General features: G+C 39.4%; 1 protein-coding gene across 8 annotated transcripts in view; it reads right to left on the reverse strand.

Moving 5' to 3' along the window:
* CACNB2 (calcium voltage-gated channel auxiliary subunit beta 2) overlaps window positions 1-21,522 on the reverse strand; it is a 353,051-nt gene that overhangs the window by 121,895 nt on the left and 209,634 nt on the right. For 6 of the 8 annotated variants that reach the window (XM_070601312.1, XM_070601310.1, XM_070601313.1 and 3 more), the window contains one exon: window positions 4,709-4,828. In XM_070601312.1, coding sequence (XP_070457413.1) covers window positions 4,709-4,828 — 120 coding nt within the window. Of the gene's footprint in view, window positions 1-4,708; window positions 4,829-5,650; window positions 6,186-21,522 lie in introns of those variants that run through there. The other 2 variants (XM_008531238.2, XM_008531235.2) reach the window with 1 other exon arrangement.

A 21,522-nucleotide genomic window follows, 5' to 3' on the forward strand; every position in this document is an offset into this window, starting at 1 on the left:
AGACCCACAAGAAGGCAAAACTTCAAAATACCAAAGGAAGAACAGTTCTCAACATATTAGAGAAAATTAAAAAAACAAAAAATCACACCAAAAGACAGAATGACATCGGCAATCATAACAGCAGTGCTGGAAGCTAGAAGACAACAAAATAATGTCTTGAAATTTCTGAAGGAGAAAATGTTTTTCATATATGAATACTATACCCAGCCAAACTATTAATTAAATGTGAGGCTAGGATAAAGAAATTTTCTAGTTGGCAAGATCTCAAAAAATTGACCTTTCTCTGGAAGGTTCCATGTTTTTTTGCAGCCAAGCCTTTCTTCATATTGGCCTTTACTGACATTACTTACTAAGTCTAGGAAGCATTTCCTTCTTCTCCACTCCCCACTCCCTACTTTCTCAGCTAAACTCCATCTGTCCATCCTGTAAGGTCTAGTTTTAAATCACCACCTCCTCCAAGAAGGATTTTCTGTTTCTGCCAACAGGGTGCAGTCCTTTCCTCTGATGCTCACAGACTTCTCTACTCCCCCTAAGGTACTTCCATTCTACTTCTTATTAGCATGACTTAAGGCCAAGACTTTTCTCCCTAAACAAACAGTAGCTTCCTGCAGCCAAAAGATCTGCCTGTTTCTTCTCTGTGCTTTGGCTTTGAAATCCCTCTGCTCACCAACTGTGCCTAATACAATTTCTTTAATCCAGTAGACATCCACTAATGAAGGAACAATCGACTTAAAATTTAATGTTAATCCATTCTGCTAAGAATATCGCATTGAACCTGTTTCATACCTGCTCCAATCCCTTCCACATCCAGATTTCCCAACTCAGAGTCTCTGCATGTAGAGAAGAGATCATTTTTGGGGAGTGAGGGGGAAAAGAAGAGAGTTATTGTCTCAATTAAAAAAAGATGATCATGGGGCTGGCCCGATGGTGTAGTGGTTAAGTTCGCACGCTCTGCTTCAGTGGCCCAGGTCTCACAGGTTCGGATCCTGGGCCGGGACCTATAAACTGGTCGCCAAGCCATGCTCTGGGGGTGTCCCACATACAAAATAGAGGAAGATTGGCAGGGATGTGAACTCAGAGGCAATCTTCCTCAAGTAAAAAGAGGAAGACTGGCAACAGATGTTGGCTCAGCCTCACCAAAAAATAAAAAAGATGATCATATGACCCAGCAATTTCATTCTAGATATGCACATGTGAGAAATGAAAATATAAGTCCATGCAAAAAACTTGTACATGAATGTTCATAACAGCATTATTCACAATAGCTAAAAGGAGGAAACAACCCAGATGTCCACCAACGGGTAAATGAATAAAATGTGCTATATACATATAATGGAATATCATTCAGCAATGAAAAGGAATGAAGTACTGATACACACTATTACAGTCATGAACATTGAAAATATTATATACATGAAAGTAGCCAGTCAGAACAGATCCCCTAATGCATGATTCCATTTATAAGCAATGTCCAGAATAGACAAATCTATAGAGACAGAAAGTTGAATAGGGGTTGCCTAGGGCTGAGAGGGTTGGGGAGAGTGGAGAGTGACTGCTAACTGAGAACATGAGATTTCTTTGGGGGACAATGAAAATGTTCTAAAATTGTAGTGATGGTTGTGCAACTCTGAATATACTAAAAACCATTGAATTATATACTTTAATGAGTGAATTATATCTCAATAAAGCTGTATTTTAAAAAAGATCAATACGGGAATAACTTAAACTCCTATACCAGTTGTCTTTAAGGCAAAAATCAAAGAGCACCAGCTTAAATAAGGCAAGATTTGCAAAGTATGGCAAATTAAAAAACAAGGTCACGTCAGTTGATACTTACTTGGCTCAAAATTAATATATAATCTGCTCAGTGTAGAGTTTACTAGCTTAAGAGAAGCCATACAAAGTGCTAGTGAAAAGTATTATGTTTTATTCGAAACACAGAGGGCCTGGTTATATAACCTTTTATAGGTCACTTATTTTCAAAAGGCAGTGTCTCTAGTCTCACTGCTCGACAATCACCTTATCCTTATTATTATTAAATTATTTCATAGATGTATTAAGGCAATTAATGGATAATGTAGTTCGTATTTATAGAGGGCCAGAATCTGAAAGTACTGCCGAGCTTTATTCCAAGCATTTGCACAGACTTCCTGCACGTGATCTGAACATTGGAACCCGCTTATAAAGTCTTTCTGCTTGAGCAGATGCAATGATGGTTACAAAATAAATGTAGAAAACTTGTGATTCTTCCAAAATGGACGTGCGAAGGGTTTTAAACTATTAAACGATGAATTCACATGTTTTTAAACTTTAAGCCTTCATTTTCAAATAGGTCCCACAAAGCCATGATGGAGAGAAACAGATAAAAATAACCCAATGAATGAGCCATCTAACAATCCCTCTTTTGCATTCCTTCTTCAAGAATTTTGGAATTAATAAACCAGACCTACCAAACCATGATTTTAACATAAAGCAAACTTAAATCCTAGTCCTTCTATCTTCTTTCCCAGCATATTCAAACTCTCACTTACCCCAGTGTAACTCATCTGGATACATCAAAGGTTTAAGATATTGACCTAATTTTAAAGCAGAAAAACCAGGGTAAATCAACTATTTTCATTAAACATGGTAAAGAGCCCTTCAGTTATTTCGCCTTTGTTTTAAACTCTCTTCATTTTCTTTCATCTTCTACATCATTTGTAACTTTTTAGTCTGTATGACAAGTAATACGAACCTGGTTTGATTTAGGATCAACATTTTGATCCACCCTGGGGTGAAAGATATTTAAAGATATTTAAAAGTTCTATGCAGCTGTGGCGCTTAACTCGGGACTTGCCGCACAGAGTCACGGGCAAAAATGTCCAGACAGATTAGTAAATGCTTTGAAAACCAAATCTACAAGACCTTGAGTTGTATGATGATGTGGTATAAATCTGAGAAACTGTTTAATTTTGGTACATGAAAACCACATGAATAAATTAGTGCAAACAGAACACTCTTATTTCTGGAATACAAACTGTTAGTTTTCTTCTTGACTTTTCTTTGCACTTTGGTGCAAAATATAGAAGGTAGAATTCAGATTCTAAATGGAAACATACTTGTGGCAATGAACTTTACTGATCATGCATCATCATTTTTCTTCGTTATTTAATTTCAACTTCATAATTTTTTTATTGTAGTAAGAATATTTAACAAGAGATCTACCCTTTTAACTAATTTTTAACTGTTAACTATAGGCACAGGGTTGTACAGCAGATCTGTGGAACTTATGCATCTTACATAACTGCAACTTCATGTCTGTTGAATAGCAACTCCCCATTTCCTCCTCCCCCAGCCCCTGGCAACCCCCATTCTACTCTCCGCTCCTGTGAGTTCGACTACTGCAGGTGCTTCGTAAGAAGAATCACACAGCGTTTGTCCTTCTGTGATTGGCTTATTTCACTTAGCCTAAGTCCTCCAGGTTCACCCAGGTTGTTTTGCATCATAATGTTTTCAATGGTTAACGTTGGTAAAGCGGATTAGTTAATGGCCACACCTTGCTTTATCAGCTGCCTGCTCCTGCTGTTTATGAGCCATCTTGCAGGCAAGACTGTCAGACCTGGAGATGACTTCCCTGCCACTGAAGTGAGAACACTGTTTTGTCGTACAGAAATACTGCTTTTTAAAAGTCAAGGTCTCCTGGCAGTTCCCCTGTAAACTACTATGGCAGCTGTGCTGGAGGTCATGAATATTACATAAGGGCTGTCCGTGCATTCGAACCACCGTCTCCACTCCACGATTCCCATAGCAACACACACAGATTTGACTCATCTCAGAGACGAAGCAGCCAGCAGAAGTATTCTAATGTTATCCTTGATTTTTTTTTCCGCAAGATCAACACAGTACTTACTCTTTTTTCAAAGCAGTAATTTTTTCAAAAGAAAACCAACAACCGTGTCAAAATACATTCATTTAAAAGTTACTGAGTATCACACAAGCCAAGGTACCTTGAACTTGAACAACGTATGCTTTAGGAATAGCTGCTATTGGAACAACTGCATGGGAAGATGAATTCTAATCTTTGTAATTAGTGAAATGGAACACTAGAATTGAATCTCAGCTCAAGCCTGCACTTATATATTTTAAATCTGATTTCCAGTCCCCCTTCCATACATACGCACTTTATTATTATGGGATGGAGAAGAAGGTGCTCCGAGGGAAGAAATATTTTTAATTAATAAATCCTTTGTTGCTTTATTTTTGAAAAGCATAATGAAATCCATTTTTTAGATATAAGACTATTATAAAACACCGACAGAGTAAAATTTGGGGGGAAGGTTTTCAAATCTAGGAAAATAAACATTAGCTTGAAGAAAGTTTATTTTTCTAAACAGATACGGTTTACTGGAAAAAATGAAGGAAAATCATTTTGATATTAGATGGTTTTTCCTCTGTGTATATTCAGAGGTCCTTTTTTGTGTCTAAATAAACAATCCACTCGTGGAAATGAGTTATTTAGACTATAAAACAACATAAAGGCAGGACCACTCTTATATATCACACTTCCTCTTTCTGCCAAGGTAGAAAATACGCTCCATATCCTGCATCTCTTTTAAACCAGACCATAAGTAACCAAACATTCGCTTTAGGAGAAACTTCCACAGGTGGCCCATCGCAGGCCCAGCACAACTGGCAAAGAGAGCACTTGGCAGAGGAGAAATGGTTTTACCTTGGATTTTTCCAACTGCGCCTGGGCCTGTCGCTCTGCTTCTCTGCGCACTGCCTCTCGATCTTCCTCCAAAGAAACATCTGAGTCAGATGGACGGCTGGTGTAGGAGTCTGCCGAACCCTTGGGAGGAAAATGTACATTTTAAAATAGATTCCATTTATGATGTTTGCATTGGAAAAGTCTCCTCGACATGGCAGTCAGCTTCCTAGATTGTGCTATAAATTCCTGAAAAGAGGAGAAAATAATCCATTTTGTGGCAAACCATCTGGAAAAACCCTGCTCTGGTTTGCAGACCATTCACTAGGCTAGCGGTGCCTACCAAGTTCCCATTCCTTCCCAAGCCTTATGTTCCAACGAGTATCCTTTCTGGAAGCCAGATGAAGTTCCTTTATAATTAAACCAGCTCCGTGGTGCAGTGCCGGGCTGAAGGGCATAGGCGGGTTTCAAGGATAGCTTCAAGAACAATCTACAAGCTAACGCACGTATCTACAACTCAAAAGAAGGCACGTCTAATAAAAAAAACCTAAAAGAAAGTCTGAGTTAGGAACTTGAACTCTCTGAAATGTCACAACCGTGAGATGACTCCCACTTGAATCTTAAGCATCCTTTTGTACCCTTGTTATTCACCTGATACCTTCTCTGACAAAACTGTGAGACGACAGCAGCCAGCTTCACTCAATTTCTAAGCCACACATTTTTCAATACCTTTAAATAGAGGTTTCAGGAAAGCTGGCTACAGAAAACACCTGCCCGGGATATCGCCGACAGCAATAAATCACGACAGGGGGAAAAAAGCTCCGAAAATTACAGGACTCTCCCTGGCTCCCTCTCTAGCAATCAGGATCATATTACTAAATCGCGGGAGCCCCTGCCAGCACTCAGTGCAACAGCAGTAGCGACAACCAAATAACGTCTCCCCCAAACGAAAGCCCTTGAGCTTACACAGATATCCGAATTCTTCAGCCTTCCTCCCTTGGCTCTTTTCAGAAGCCTGATCCAGGTGGCCTTCATTAGCCAGACAGCGCTTTTCTCGTCCGCAGCTGCAGCCCCGGGCACAGATCCTCAGCGCGCGCCGAGCCCTGGAGAACCTCTGCTCCTTTGCTATCCATGCTCTGGGCAAGCCCCTCTTCTCCGTCCCTTTCTGCCTCCGGGGCTTTCACTCCCTACCCCGGAGGACTGCAATCCAAGAAGATTCTTATTTTCCCATTCCAGGGGGGAAAACAAACCCTCGAATGCTTTATATTGCTTTAAAAATAAAGAACACTTCAAGTGCATTCAAAGACAGGCATCAACTCGTTCTGAACTTAATGCACCTTACTACCCTAAGGATTCTCTTCCCTGCTCTTGGATCGTTCAAGGAAATTAGTTGTAAGAGAACCTTTTAAAAAAAAAAAAAAAACCTAGTGCAGAACGTATGCAGTGACATTTGCAAGTGTAAAGTTCAAGCCTTATCTTCAGAGATCTGGAGGGGGAGGGCGGAGGACGCACTCACCGCACTGGGCATGCTCCATATGTAGCCTTTTTACGCAGATGCTCACATCACACTGTTAGTCTATGTCAAATTGCCATTTTGCATCCGAAGTGTAAACAACTGGAAAGGGCTTTTCGGTTCTATAGTAACACGCACATGGTATGTTTGACATGTTTCTGTTTCAAATGAAACATTCTCTCAAAGACAAAGCATGTAATGTTTCATTTAATGATCCCTTTCCACCACCCTGCCACAGAAAGTATATCCTATGCCAATAAGACAATTCATAGATAATAAAGAGTATACACATTGTTGGACAGCAGAAATCAAATAATGCTCATCAATCATAACATCAAACTACTTTTGATTGCCTGTGACTTCCCAAACAAGATGCATAAGAGAGATTTGCCCATTTAATTAGGACCTGAAAGTAATCACAGCTCTAAGCAATGAGTTTAACGGAGCTCAAAATGACTCTGAACTGCTTCTCCAACTGAGAAACTACCTTTGGAAATAAAGTCACTGGAATAAATAACAGTATGAATTGTCATAATAAAAATTACAAAGAAATTTCAAAGCTTGGCTCGCATTAAGAGTCATAGAACAACTGAGTCCAAATCTTCTTATATATAAGATGATTGAGGCTTGAGAAGGAAAGGTACTTATTAATTTCCTGTACTAACGGGATTGCATTTTTATAATTTGTTTATGAAGAAACACACACTTCCAGGTTTCTTAAAGTAAACATAAAATTCTGTCACTACAAACTACATTTTTGTTTGAGTGTGGTGGGCGGGATTTATCTTGTCAAGTCTCATGCAAATGAAAGAATAGTGTTTTTAAGAAAATCTTCCTTGTTCCTTCCCTTCCTTCCTTCCTTCCTTTCATCTCTGGGCTAAGACCACCCTTCATGATATAAATGCTAGAAAAGACAGTAGAATAGGAGCTTAAGGATAAAAGTTATAGATCGAATGCACCTTAATTGGAATCATAACAAATTAATAAATAGGTTACTTATATTGTTAGGAGTGAATGTAAAATGCATGGGGAATAGAAAACGCATTGCAATTTTTTGCTCCAGTAAAGTTCACAAGGGAGATATGAGTTTTTCTACACCAACACACTTGCAAATCGATGCCTAATCTTCCGAGAGGGTTTCCTATAGTAGGCGTAGCACAGTACAAAATTCCCAGGAAGCATAATTAATACTCTATAAAGGATCTCAGGCCCTATTGCCACAATGTTGGCATTCTAAACTTAATCACCTTGACAAACGTTCAGGTCACACCTCAGTGAAGACACAAAATTTCTGTCATTAAGAATCCCATAATGTGGATTGTAATTAGTCTTTGGGTGGGGAACATGATGTAATCTCCACAGAATTTGAAATATATCACAATGTACACCTGCACGTTATATAATGTTATAAACCAATGTTACTGCAATAAAAAAATTTTAAAAAAAAGAACTCCATAATGAAAGGAAGATCATAACACGCACACCAATTGTGTGCGGTCTCATTCTGTTTCAAACAGAGATTGAAAAAGTCCTCTGCAGCGGCCAGCCTGGTGGCGTAGTGGTAAAGTTTGCATGCTCTGCCTGGGTGGCCTGGGGTTTGAGGGTTCAGATCCTGGGCCCAGAACTACACGCTTGTCATCAAGCCATGCTGTGGTAGCATCCCACATACAAAATAGGGGAAGACTGGCACAGTTATTAGCTCAGGGACAATCTTCCTCAAGCAAAAAATAAATAAATAAAAAGTCCTTTGCTAATAATCAAATATAGCTTTTAATTGCACATTTTGAGAAATGTTGCTAGGTTTAAATAATTAAGCAGTTAAAAAAAATGCTACATTGACTTTTGGCAATGATCTTTTGAATCTTTGCACCAATTTACTAACCTTTTGACTATTTTACAATATGAGATGTGACCATGAACTGATGTTTAGTGTAATTTATAGAAGGAGCCACATAACATTCATTCCTTGTCTCTATAATAGGATATACTTTCAAAATATTTTTCATTATAGAAATTACATGTGCCCATGGTAGAGAGACACCAGTAACTGTCACCTTAAATCTTCCCACTCAAAGATGGCCACTATTAAAGAGTAGCATGTTCTAGCCTCCAGAGCTGTTGCCTTTTTGAAAGTCACCCTCCTCACATATGCATTACAATTAATCTGCTTCCTTCTAGGAGTGTGGATTTATGCAGTTAGAAGTGATAGATCTAATTAAGCTTTGCCTTCAGTACCATATGGACTTTCTGGGTCATTCTGCCTCAAGTAGTCTTCAGTGAAGAACAGCTGGCAGTCCACAACTTTCCATAATTCCAGAATAGGTTCATTGCAAGATGTACCCTCGATCCCCTGGGTTCCTTCAGTGATTAGCTGATCTTCGGTGTATTCGCCTTTGCAGGCACATCTCGTGTTCAGCTACCCATGTTTCCTCTTCTCCATCTTAATATTCTCCTTCCTCATTGTACAGTTCCAGCATGCAATTTGCACCTAACCACCACCAATAATACCTCAACCAGGATCTTCTCCTTTTATTCTCAGAACTCTCACTCCAAATATGTGATCTTTGCTTATAGGAAAATTTGGTTTAATGGGATTAATTTCTGGTTTTATCCACTCTTCAGTTTCTGTCTTTTTTCACTTCTGCGTCAAATATTTGCACAAAAAGCATCATGCTTTTCCTTTAGTTTGCTTTTTTGATGCTGTACTTTACTCTTTCACAGTCATGTATATTTCCAGGATCAATTTTCTTGAGGGTTCTTGTATTTTCTCTTTTAAAGCCAAAAGGATGAGTCAAAAGCCTATTCAGGAGTGGCACTTTTGATCCCAAATTGGTCATCTATTTCTGTAGCAAATAGTCATATGAAGTCTAAAGCAGTGCTCTTGGGCAAAATCAATTTCTCCTAGTATCCTCAAGCTACCTTGATTCTAGACGAAGTTATGTTCCATCCCAAATCCTCAAGACTCCAAACAGCATCCTTATGTATGGGACTATGCTAAGCCAATGTCAGAGCTGACTTCAACTGTTTCCTCCTGACCTGCCTGGATAGACAGACATTCCGTTGCCACACTGGTCAGGCCCACATTTTTAGAACAGAGCTAAATGGGATAGACTTCCAAGGCCAAGAACCAAGGGGAAAGAGTCTGTCTGTCTTATACTGTCTGCTTGTGTTGGCTGGGGGAGATAATTTTTTCATTTCTGATATTGTCATCTCTTTTCAGTTTAGAAGAATTAACTTTTTTTCCTGTGATGATTAACAAGAAAATGAATTGCTAACCCCTGCTTTGTTGGTTTCTTCACAAACAAAACCATAAACTCATTACTGATAATGAGAGCTCCTGACTCTAAAAATTCAGCCATAATATAGGCTACCGAGATGAAGCACATTTTCATTAACATTGTATACTTTAGTTTGCAAATGGCACATAATTACTGTTCAAATCCATCCAGTAATGAAGTCTCAAATGTGACTGGCTTACCGTTTGGCTTAATGTCAAAATATCCACGGAGATGATGGTAATCAAGCTATGCAAGTTCATCCTTCTGTGGTACTTTCATGATTATGTAAAAGCTAAAATGTTAGCTTCAATTTTCTTGAGAGCATAGGGAAATTTATTAACTTTGTGTGTTATCATAGGTACTGATGAAGAGATTAAAATTTACCAAAAAACATGCATTTATAACTGTGAGTACTGTAACTATAAGTTAAATGCTGGGAATATATGACTATGAAAAAAGGTTAAATCTTCTTTTCCAACATGGAGCTTGATATTCCAGTAAAGGAGACCAATTTTTAAAAAGTTATCAAAAAATAATTATAAGGAGAAAAAATAACAGGCTGGGATAATAGAATGATGGTGGGAAGACACTGCTTTAGTTAGGATGATGAGATGATATTTAAGCTAAAACCCAAAGGGTAAAGAAAAACATTAGCCCTGGGATGTGCTGAGAAAAGAGATGTCCAGGCAGAGGGAACGGCATATGTTAAGACCTTGAGGACAAGGAAAGCTTAGCAGTTTGAGGAAGTGAAAAGAGGTCAGGGTAGCTGACATGCCACTTTTTCAAGAGTATTTATTTAAGCTCACTCCTCTCTCCCCCTTTTTTTTTTTTTTTAATTTTTATTTTGTGTTTTTTTTTTGTGTGTGAGGAAGGCTGTCTTTGAGCTAACATCCATTGCCAACCTACCCCTTTTTGCTTGAGGAAGATTGTCTCTGAGCTAACATCTCGGCCAATCCTCCTCTATTTTGTGTGTGGGATGCTGCCACAGTATGGCCTGATGAGCAGCATATAGGTCCGCGCCCAAGATCCAAACCTGCAAATCGCGGGCGGCCAAAGTGCAGAGCATGAATTTAACCACTACGCCACTGGGCCCTGGCCCCCTCTCTTCTTTTTCTTACTCTACAGGTAGATACACACTCAAGCACACCTGGAATATGGATTCTGGGAGTCCTTTTGGTTCATATGGCATCACCTCACAGAAAAATACCTTACGCATATTTGATTTTCTTAATTAGAAGTGGCATTTAAGTTGTCCATAAACTCCACATTTTTGAAACCATCATGTTTTCTGAGATTTAAATAGAGTTCTCTGATTTTCTTTCTTCTAAATGCAGTACTCTCTCTCAAAGGATAAAGTCAGTATATTTTTGAGATTGTTCTATATTATGTTAATAATTAGGGCAATCAATTTATTAAGATTAGACTATGTATATGAATAATAATAATTGCTAATTTCTAATGAATGCTTGCACTCGGCTGATTCACAAGCATCACATAATTTCACGTCTAATTATCTCCATTTTTACTGATGAAAAACTGAGGCACAGAGAGGTTAAGTTACCTGACACAGGTTACAAAGCTGATAGTCAATGGAGGGAGGCGTCAGCTTTCAGCAATCTGAATTCAAGTTCCACGCATGCATCAGTTCAGAAAAATGAAAGCCAGAACAAACCCCTACATGCAACTGATGTTTCTGTTAACTGAAAACATATCTTTTTCTGCCTGCCAGGCATACATATAGCCGTTTCTAATGGTTATAAAGTGTCACGATGACTTACAAGGGCTTCACTTTATCTTTGTTAAACTTGGCGTGTGGGCACGTGCACACTCTCACTCTCCCTCACGCTCACATATGCATCTTTACAGATTCTCAAATTTTATCTTTCCAAAAGGCACAATGAAGATACAATGAGTGCCCAATGAAACAAATATTTTCTCATTCATCAATGCAATGCTGGGGGTTTTTTTGTGGTTTTTTTTTAGGAGGATTAGCCCTGAGCTAACATCTGCCAACAATCCTCTTCTTTTTACTAAGGAAGACTGGCCCTGAGCTAACATCCATGCCCATCCTCCTCTACTTTATACGTGGGATGTCTACCACAGCATGGCTTGCCAAGCGGTGCCATGTCCGCACCCGGGATCCGAACCAGCAAAGCCCGGACCACCCAAGCAGAACACGCACACTTTACCACTGCACCACTGGGCCAGCCCCCAGTGCAATGCTGTTTTGTAGAAAGAAGGGTTCAAAGAGTTGGCTGCTACTGTGAAATTTTCCTCACTTCAAAGTATCTTGAAAGTGTAAAGTATTCTTTTCATTACTTATCCACAATGGAAAGTAGATAAGTAGAAAGGGAAAACAATAGAAGTCAAGAAACCAGCTATTTAAATTTTTCTCTTTTCCCTGAAAAGGAACATAACTTTGGCAAGCTGGCCCTCAGTAGCCTCTTTGGCAGCTAATCTTGTCTGAGGCTGGCTGGAATTCAAGTGGCTTCTGAGTAACCTTTCAGTTCAATAGGAACAGTTGCTAGTTTTCAGCACCGAAGCTCAAGTTATTAAAAAGTACAAATGGTAGGTCTAAAGCTGAGACGTGACGAACTCACGTATCTTCAAGAGTAATACATTAAAACACTGTTATCACCAAATTATTCCTTAAAGGAAGGGTAGAATGGCCGTTTGTATTTCACAGAAGAGCCTCTGTCCACTATTTGCAAATTTGACACCATCAAAAAGAACCATTTTGAAAAAGTTAAAATTAGATGGCCAATTTCAATATTATTTTGAATTGTGGATTTTAGGCATAGGATAAATAATTTCCCTTCATAATTACATTACAACATTGTGTGTGGGGGTGGGGAGTTTTTTTAGCCCTTTAATATATATTTACTGATGGTGATGGATGACAAGAATTTTTCATGCTAATATAATTTCTTACCAAAAACCTCCACCTTTCAGTCATGAGAATGGGATGAGTCGTTAAGAAGCAGAAAAACAGTGCCTGAGAGAGTTGGACTTTCTCAAAATTTTACCGAAAAAAAATAAATTAAATGACGGAAAAGGAGTAAATAAGTCAATCGTATCTAGGAAATTTTTGGTATAGGAATTTATGTGGGTATAGATATGGCCAGAAACTCTGCATGGCTTTCTCTACCTTTACTCTTTCTACTGAATCATTCTAATCAGGAGGCTATTATTTCTCTCTAAGAAAAGGTTCCCTTGATTCCATTTTCTCTGCCAGCTCCCACTCCATTTCTTTACTCTGCTTTGCAGAAAAAAATATCTCAAAAAAGTTGCCTATCCTCCCTTCAATTCTTCCCTTCCAGATCTTTCTTAAACCTACTCTCTCCCACTATTCCACCAAAACAGCTCATCAAGGTCACCAATGACTTATGGCTAAATCCAGTGGTTGATTCTCCGCGTTCACCTTACTTAACCCATCAGTAACATTTAGTACAGTTATTTAGTATTACTCCCTAGCCTTTATTTGCTTTTCCAACTTGGCTTCCAAGAAGCCACTCTCTCTTGGTCTTTCTCTTACCTGTAGGTTATTCCTTCGAAGTCTCCTTTGCTCGTATCTCCTCTTCCACCCATCTCCTACATTCTCCCCTCACACACACAACCTCCTTCTTTCTGCTCCAACCTCACTGGCCTCCATGATGTTCATCACAGCCACCTCCCTGGATTTCAACACTATCGTCTCCTTCCAGTCTTTACTCAAAGGTTGCCTTCTCAATGAGGCCTTCCATGGCCATCTTATTTAAAATTGTAATCCCCACTGCCCTCCAGTATCTCTAATCTCACTTATCCTGTTGTACTTTTTAAAAAATAACAGTGCTTTTAGAGGCTGGCCCCATGGCTGAGTGGTTAAGTTCGTGCGCTCCGCTTGGGTGGCCCAGGGTTTCGCCAGTTCGGATCCTGGGCGCGGACATGGCACTGCTCATTAGGCCATGCTGAGGCGGCATCCCACATGACACAACTAGAAGGACACACAACTAAGAATATACAACTATGTACCCGGGGGCTTTGGGGAGAAAAAGAGGAAAAAAAATAAAATCTTTAAAAAAAAAATAGTGCTTTTATCTTCTAACATACAATATAATTCCCTTATTATGTTTATCGTTTAGTGTCTGTCTCCCTCCAATAGGAGATAATATCCATGAGGGCAGAGATTGTTTTCTGTTTTATTCACTCATTTATCCCAAGTGCCTAGAATAGTGCCTGGCACAGAATCCATACTCTAGACATTTGTTGAATGAATAAGGGTTGCAGAAGAGCAAGCCTATTCTTCCTCACATCCTTTATCTTGAAGCTCTTCCACTCTACACGTTCTACTTAGCATTCCTAAACATTTCTAAATGTTCCTAAACATCCCTACACATCCTCATGTCTCTTTCTTATTCCACACCAACAGAGATCTGACTGACCCGTAGTCAGTGACCAATAAATATTTGCTATAATGAGTAAAAGAATCAAAGACTTCAGCCTAAAGATATACTCGGTGTCTTATCATAAACTTCAATAAATACCAAGCTCATTAACTTAGTGTAAATGTCAACTCTAGGTCAGTTGATGAAATAAACACGTTCCATAACAAGCAAGCCACTCGGAAAAAAAAAAGTCATTATACTTAAAATTTATATAGCATCCTTCTTCCAAGAAATATACGAAAGATTTTATATTTTGAAAATATGATTAAAGCCTATTTCCTATGAAGCTTCTTTTCCTGTTAATTCCCCTTCTTCTTTCCAGGGACTCAAAGTTCCACTCCTCAAGCTGCTAATGACTCATTGTGCAGCCATAGGCAAGTCATGTAAACATTCCCCAGGCTAATTTCTCCCTCTGTGAGATGAGTATACTAAATCGAAGCTACTAGAAAGAATATTCTTGAAAATGTTCTTACAGATGGTTGAAAATACACTGTAAATATGACATATTGTATCACTGTGTACTGACTGTTGCTTCTCAAGCACTACCCCTGCCATTCCTGTGGGGATAGAGTGTAAATTCACAGCAGAAAATGTGACTACACATATAACTTCTAGTGAGAGAGAATGTTTAAAAGATCAGGCCAGCACAGGAGGAAGATATTTCTGCAAGCAATTTTGGGTAATATATTTTAAAGGAATCAACTGACTAACTGGACAAATACAAAACTCTGGAATATCCTAATGGGCTCTCCACTACTAAATAAGGGTCACATGAAAAGATGACACATCCAGCAGTGAACCTTTCCTTGAATGACAGAACAATCAAACAGTGAATCTTGGCTCCTGCCTTCCAGGGAGAATTCTCCCAGGTGGCAACGAGAAATCAACCCATGGACATTAAAGGATGGCCATCACATGTGTCCTCCAGGGGACTCCACAGCTGCGAAAAGGGACATGGCTTCAGTCCGTAAAGAGTCTACCCTCTACAATTTTCTTTGCATATACAAAATTATACTAACTGATAAGAAAAACATTAAGAGATCAATAGATACAAATAGACAAAGGTTATGAATAGAAAATTCACGAAAACGTCAGCTAGTCTCAAGCATCTGAAGTGTTCAACCTTACTAAATTAAACACGATTCTATGTCCTCATTTAACTAGTACTATTTGCAAAGTACCAATTCACAATGTTGTGAGGCATACGTTAAAACCGATGCTGTCACATCTTGATATTTTTTGACTTTCACACAACTCTTTGGGAAAACAATGTTCTTTTTGTTTGTATCTAGATATGAATCTCAATTAATATATATCGAGACTAATTTCACTTCTGGCACCTATCTTAAGAAAATTCTTACGTTATAGTCTATAAACTTAGTAGACTATTATACAATCTTACAAATAGTTACAAAGACTGAGGAGCATTAAAGGTAAATGTTGATGATGGTCACAGCTGGTAAAAAAACTTAAAGAACGGAATCATTTCCATAACTACATACATTCACGTATATAAAACAACTAGGAGTACACAAAAATAACAGAAAAGATAGGGTTGGACTCACTGATTTTTTTTTAATTTGGGGGGCTAATTTAAATTTTTTTCTGTAAAGTTACCACTTTTGTGAATAGAAGTAAAAAATTCTTATTGCAATTGAAATGTCTGACAAAATACCCTGAAAATATTTTTGGTATGAAAAAGACGGTTTGCTGGGGCCGGCCCAGTGTCGCAGCAGTTAAGCACGCACGTTCTGCTTCGGCAGCCTGGGGTTCGCTGGTTCGGATCCCGGGTGCCGACATGGCACCGCTTGGCAAGCCATGCTGTGGTAGGCGTCCCACATATAAAGTAGAGGAAGATGGGCACAGTTGTTAGCTCAGGGCCAGTCTTCCTCAGCAAAAAGAGGAGGATTGGCAACAGATGTGAGCTCAGGGCTAATCTTCCTCAAAAAAAAAACCAAAAAATAGAGGGTTTGCAAATGCATATTTTCTCGAATTAATTGATTTAACCCTGATAGTTTTTTGCATGTGGGGAAAGGAGGCAAGCTCTGGGTGTCTTGGGAACTCTGTATGCATCTTTAAATAAAAGAAATAAAGTAAACACTGATGGAGGAATTATTATCGTGTAAGAAAAAGAATGAAAAGTACTTAAATGTGAAATGTTAACATTTTAAAGCAGTACGTTTCTCTGTAGAAAATGTATGAAAATGATTATTTTAAATTCCACTGAAACATTGGGCTTTTCTCATATGACTATGTAAATTATTTCTTGGGACTAGGTTAGATACTTAAGCAGGCCCAATGACTCAGTAACTTGGTAGTAAATTATTAATATACTGTTCTAGAAGTCTAACCTTCCAGAAAGAGATGACTTGGGTTCACAGAGATTTAATATTAAAAATAGGCCACACGATCAGGGATTTGGCTGGAAAAGAGCCAGTGGTATGGAGCATTCAATAATAAAGTACTGCAAAGTACCCTACTGACCTAAAATAGTTAATGCATCCCTTAAGCAGCTAACCTACCTCCAGGAGTGATTTAAGAACTGGAGACAATCTGGTTCATACAAACCTGTGTTTAGAAACAGGCTGAAAATTTTAGATTGTTTAGCTAGAAATGTGCTGTTAGTTATATCAATATAATAATAATGTTAGAAAATCCCGACTATATTAAGAACGTTTAACCAAACACTGGGCATATGCAATTGGTAAAAAGCAATCCATATAATATTTTCTGTCTCACAAAGAAGAAAGTATTCTTTATTGCAAATACTCAATATTTGATGCCATAGAATGAATGTTTGTGTCTCTCCCAAAATTCTTATGTTGAAACCTAACCCCCAATGGGATGGTATTAGGAGGTGGGGCCTTTGGGAGGCCATTAGGTCTTGAGAGTGGAGCCCTCATGAATGGGATTAGTGTCCTTGTAAAAGGACCCCAGAGAGTTCTCTAGCCCCTTCTGCCATGTGAGAACACAGCAAAGACGGTCATCTGTGAACCAGAGAGCGGTTTCTCACCAGACACTGGATCTCCTAGGCCTTGATCTTGGACTTCCCAGACTCCAGAACTATGAGAAATAAATTTCTGTTGTTTATAAGCCACTCAGTCTATAGTATTTTGTTATAGGAGCCCAAACGGACTAAGACACGTGGAAATATATGCTCTAAGTTTAAAAGTACAATGAACTTCAATGACGGTAAAACTTCCATCAGGCAGGGTAAAAATGGCTCAACAGCTTGGTAGAGATTAGAACAGGTCTGGTGACCACTGCTGACCACTGCCTATATACCCTTGCACTATGGCCTGGTGACTACTGTTTCATAGCCCGGTAGAGCATGCATACGTTATATGCCAGATGCTTCTCCTCTTAACACAGACACCAGACTTGGGCATTCCAAACCAAAGGTGCACACGTACCAGGTCTCCTGCTTCATTTAAATGACGCTCATTTAATATTGTGTACAACTAAATATTATCTCCCTTTCCCCGACATACACATACGTTAGAATGTAACGTCCATGATGAGGTCAGGCAGTTTGTTTTTTTCCACCTCTGTATCCCCAGCGCCAGTGTACGTCTGGGGAGAAGACATGACGGGGGTTTATGGTCCAATGAAGGAGACAGACATTACAAACAGAGGTAATAACACAAAAAATTATTTTATGACCATTTTGGTAATTACTGTAAGGGAAAAACACAGGGTGCTAGAGGGAAGGGAGCAGAGAGACTAACAGGAGGCTTCCAAAAGGAAAAGGCTGGGTTTTAAAGTTGACAGGCAACAAGTTACAGACAAAGGTAAGGGAGCAATGTTCCAAGGCAGAAGGAGCAACTGCAGAGAATGCTCTTAGCGTGTTAAAGGAGCAGGAGAATAAGGAGCAAGAGGAAGGCTTTGAAATGGCTCAGCTGGATATGCCTTTTGGCTCTCACTTCTTCAGGCATAAGTTGATGCACTCAATGACAAAGGGAATCAAATTACAGTAATGTCATTAATTCCCTAACTTCTTCTGGACAAATTCACGGAATCAGGCTGACTGACTCTTCATCTTCATTATGTTTATATCCAACCACGCTTTCAACAAGTACCTACCACTTACCAGGCACTGAGGACTCAAGAACAGAGAAGACACATTCCTGTCCTCAAGTAGCTTACAGCACCTGGATCAGCTACCAGTCGCTGCCTTAGAATTTCAAAACACAAGAGCCATTCATTTTACTAAAACTGAAAATCATAAATAATAGACCCACAATAAAATTGGAAAAATATCTGCCAATGACAAAGGGTTGATTTCCTTCATCTGTTAATACCTCTTGGAAAACAATAAGAAAAGACCAACAATCTCATAGAAAAAGAGGCAAAACAAAAAGAAATAGGAAGCGATATTCACAGAAAAAGAAACAGTTTTAAGCATATAGAAAATGGCTGGGGCTGTCTCACGGTGCAGTGGTTAAGTTCAGGGAACTCTGCTTCCGACTGGGGTTCACAGGTTCGGATCCCTGGCACAGACCTACACCACTCATCAGCCATGCTTGGCGGTGACCCACATGCAAAGTGGAGGAAGACTGGCACAGAGGTTATCTCAGCAAAAAAAAACAAAAAAGAAAAAGAAAATGCCCAACTTATAGTTATGACATTACAAGGAGCAAAATCAAAGAAAATACTAATGTTTTTAAAAGCAAAGCACTTGTTAGTATGGTACTCTCATGCATTGCCCCTTAGGGATAAAATTTGTTAGTATTCATCAAAATTGAAAATTCATTTATGTTTTGACCAATAATTCAAATTCTGATTCTAGGACTTTTATCTTAGAGATATATACAAATATGTACATAAGGATGTATATACAAGAATGTTCATTATCGTATTATTTGTGTTAACAGATGACTTTAAATAACATAACTGTCCATCACTAGGGGATTGGGTAAATAAATTATGTTGCATCCATATGATTGCATAATATTCAGACATTAAAAACAACAGGCTATATCTAGCTATACGTGCTAACATGGAACAATCTCCAAGATATATTTTACAGGTAAAAAAGAAAAAAAAAGCAAGAGGCAGAACAGTGGATACTGTTGTGCTATCATTTGTATAAATATTATTTAAAGAATATATTAGCATTTAGGCTATCGCTAGAATATTTCAGTGGCTGCACATTAAAATAAGCTGGAGAAAAATCTCCGTGCCTGAGCCATATCCCAGACTAATTCACCCAGAACCTCTGAGGGGTGGGACCAGGCATCAGGACCTTTTAAAGTTCTGCAAACAATTCTACTGTTCATTCAAGACTGAGAAGCTCTATGCCGGAAACCCAAGAAACTGGTAACATGGTTGCCTCTGGGGAGGAAACCTGAGGAATTCAGGGCCAACGGTGGGAGGGATTTACTTGTCACTGTGTAACCTTTGTAATGCGTGAAATTTGTGTGTGTGTGTATGTGTGTGTGTGTACGTGTGTGTGTGTGTGTGTACTGTGCTCATAATCCTCTAAAAAGAGACGCTTCAAAACAAAATTCCTAGGTCATTTTCTATCAGAGATTTGTAATATCTTTCCCTTACTCTCAATTTCTGTGGTAAATTTTTCATATACACAGCTGTTACTTGGATTTTTTTTTTCCAATTAAAGAAGAAGTGCACTTTATTTTTATGCTGAAACATACTGAAGTTATTCCCAAAACGTGACCGTGATATTGGCAATATGACCCAGAGGCAGGAAGCTGACCCTACTGATTTTGGAGGGGAGGGTCTCAGAACTGACTCAGTGAATGACTACAGGACTCCTAGGTACCATGGTACCTCTTCCGCCCCATTCGTTCGGCTTCTGGATGCACTTTTTTCTTTTCTCCCAAAACGTCTTTGTAAATCTCCGACGTCAAAGGTCACAGATTTGACAGAAATAACTGCAGCATTTAAAATGGGAATCCATCAGCTACTCATTATTCCCTTCTCGGCTCTATGAGTCTCTATCTTCTCACCTCCCGGCACAGCAGGCACGTATTTATGTATTTATTTATGGCTCGACTCTCCTCACTAATACGTAAGATCCATGAAGATAGGGATTTGTGCCACTTTTGCTCGCTGTTGAATCTCTGGTAGTTAGCATAGGGTCTGGTACACAGCAGGCACTCAATAAATGTTTGTTGGCCAAAAATGAAGCTGCTCTGTCATCCATGTCTATGAAAGTATCATTGTCCCCGTCTTTCCACCTCACCACCACAACTCTAGTCAAATCATTAACCCTGTGTTTCTCATTGGTCTTTCTACTTTGTCCTGGCCGCCAACCCTTCCACACTCAGTGGCCAGATTAATCTTCTTCAAACATACATTAGATCTCATCGCTCCCTGTTTAAAAGGCTTCAATTCCTTCCACTTAAATAAAATCCATTCCTTATCTATATAATCTGGCCTTTGCGTACATCTCTGGACACATCTTGTACCACTCTTCTTTTCCTTCACTACCTTCCAGCCATAGACATCACCTTTTTTGCTTGTTTCTTGTACACACCAAACTCTTTCTGCTTTACTCTACTTCTGTTTTTCCTCCTGCTTGCAACTCTTCCATCTCTTGCTCTAGTTCTAGATCATACCCTCCTGCTTCTTTTCTCTGGAGATTCTTTCAGATTATGAAAATATTTGTTTCATCCCTGTTTACTTTTTAACCATCTGTTCTACTCCCCCCGTTGGAAGGCAAGCTCTAGAAAGCAGTAGTGCTCTTAGAGCTGGGAAAGAAGGGCCCATGCTCAAGGCCGCGAGCTTCAAAAGTTGTCCTCTGGTCCTGCATGCACGGCTGCAGCCCACACTGCTCCTCAATCAGCGCTGTTCAATGGAACTTTTTGTGATAATAGAAATGTTCTATATTTGAGCCCTCCCATATGGGAGCCTTTAGCCAACATTCGGCTATTGCAACTAAGGAACTGATTTTTTAAATTTATTAATTGACATCTAAATAGCCATACAGGGCGAGGACCGCCATGTTATACAGAGGAGCCCTGGATGCTCTGGGTACCAGACACCCTGGAATTCCCTCACCAAATGGGCCTGTTTCTTAGGCCTGCTTGGGCCTCTTCTCAAGTTCATCCTTCTTAGGATACCCTCCCCACCAGTGTGCACGCTCCCAGACCCAGAGATGGCCAAGGGGAGCTCTTGGCTGAGGAGCGAGTGATGAACAGGAGCTTGAGTATATAGGCGAGGCTGTCTACGCACATGCAATAGCCCCTCATGCACCTTGACAGAGCCTAACGGGACATGGGGCTGTGTGTCAGCTCTCTGCCCACTGCTACGTTTCCACATGGAACTTAAGGAGAATTCTAAATTCAAATTGGCCTTCTCAGGCATTATAAAGGCATGTACCATTTGGGCCTCTGTTGGGCCTCTGGCCCCCACACCCTGCAGAGGTGGGATGACCACAGTGTCAGGGACATCATTTTGTTGACATCAGGCTCATCTGCTCCTAGCTGATTACCTGGAACTCTGGTGCATGGTAGGTGCTCAATAAATATTTTGGGGTAAGTAAATAAAGTATACGTCTATCATATCAAACGCTGGGTGATTTTGGGTGTCAAGCATGTAAAAAGACAATTTCTGGGGCCTGGCCTGGTCGCATAGTGGTTAAGTTCACACGCTCCACTT

This window comes from Equus przewalskii, chromosome 30, assembly GCF_037783145.1.
Source record: "Equus przewalskii isolate Varuska chromosome 30, EquPr2, whole genome shotgun sequence".
NCBI lineage: Eukaryota > Metazoa > Chordata > Mammalia > Perissodactyla > Equidae > Equus > Equus przewalskii.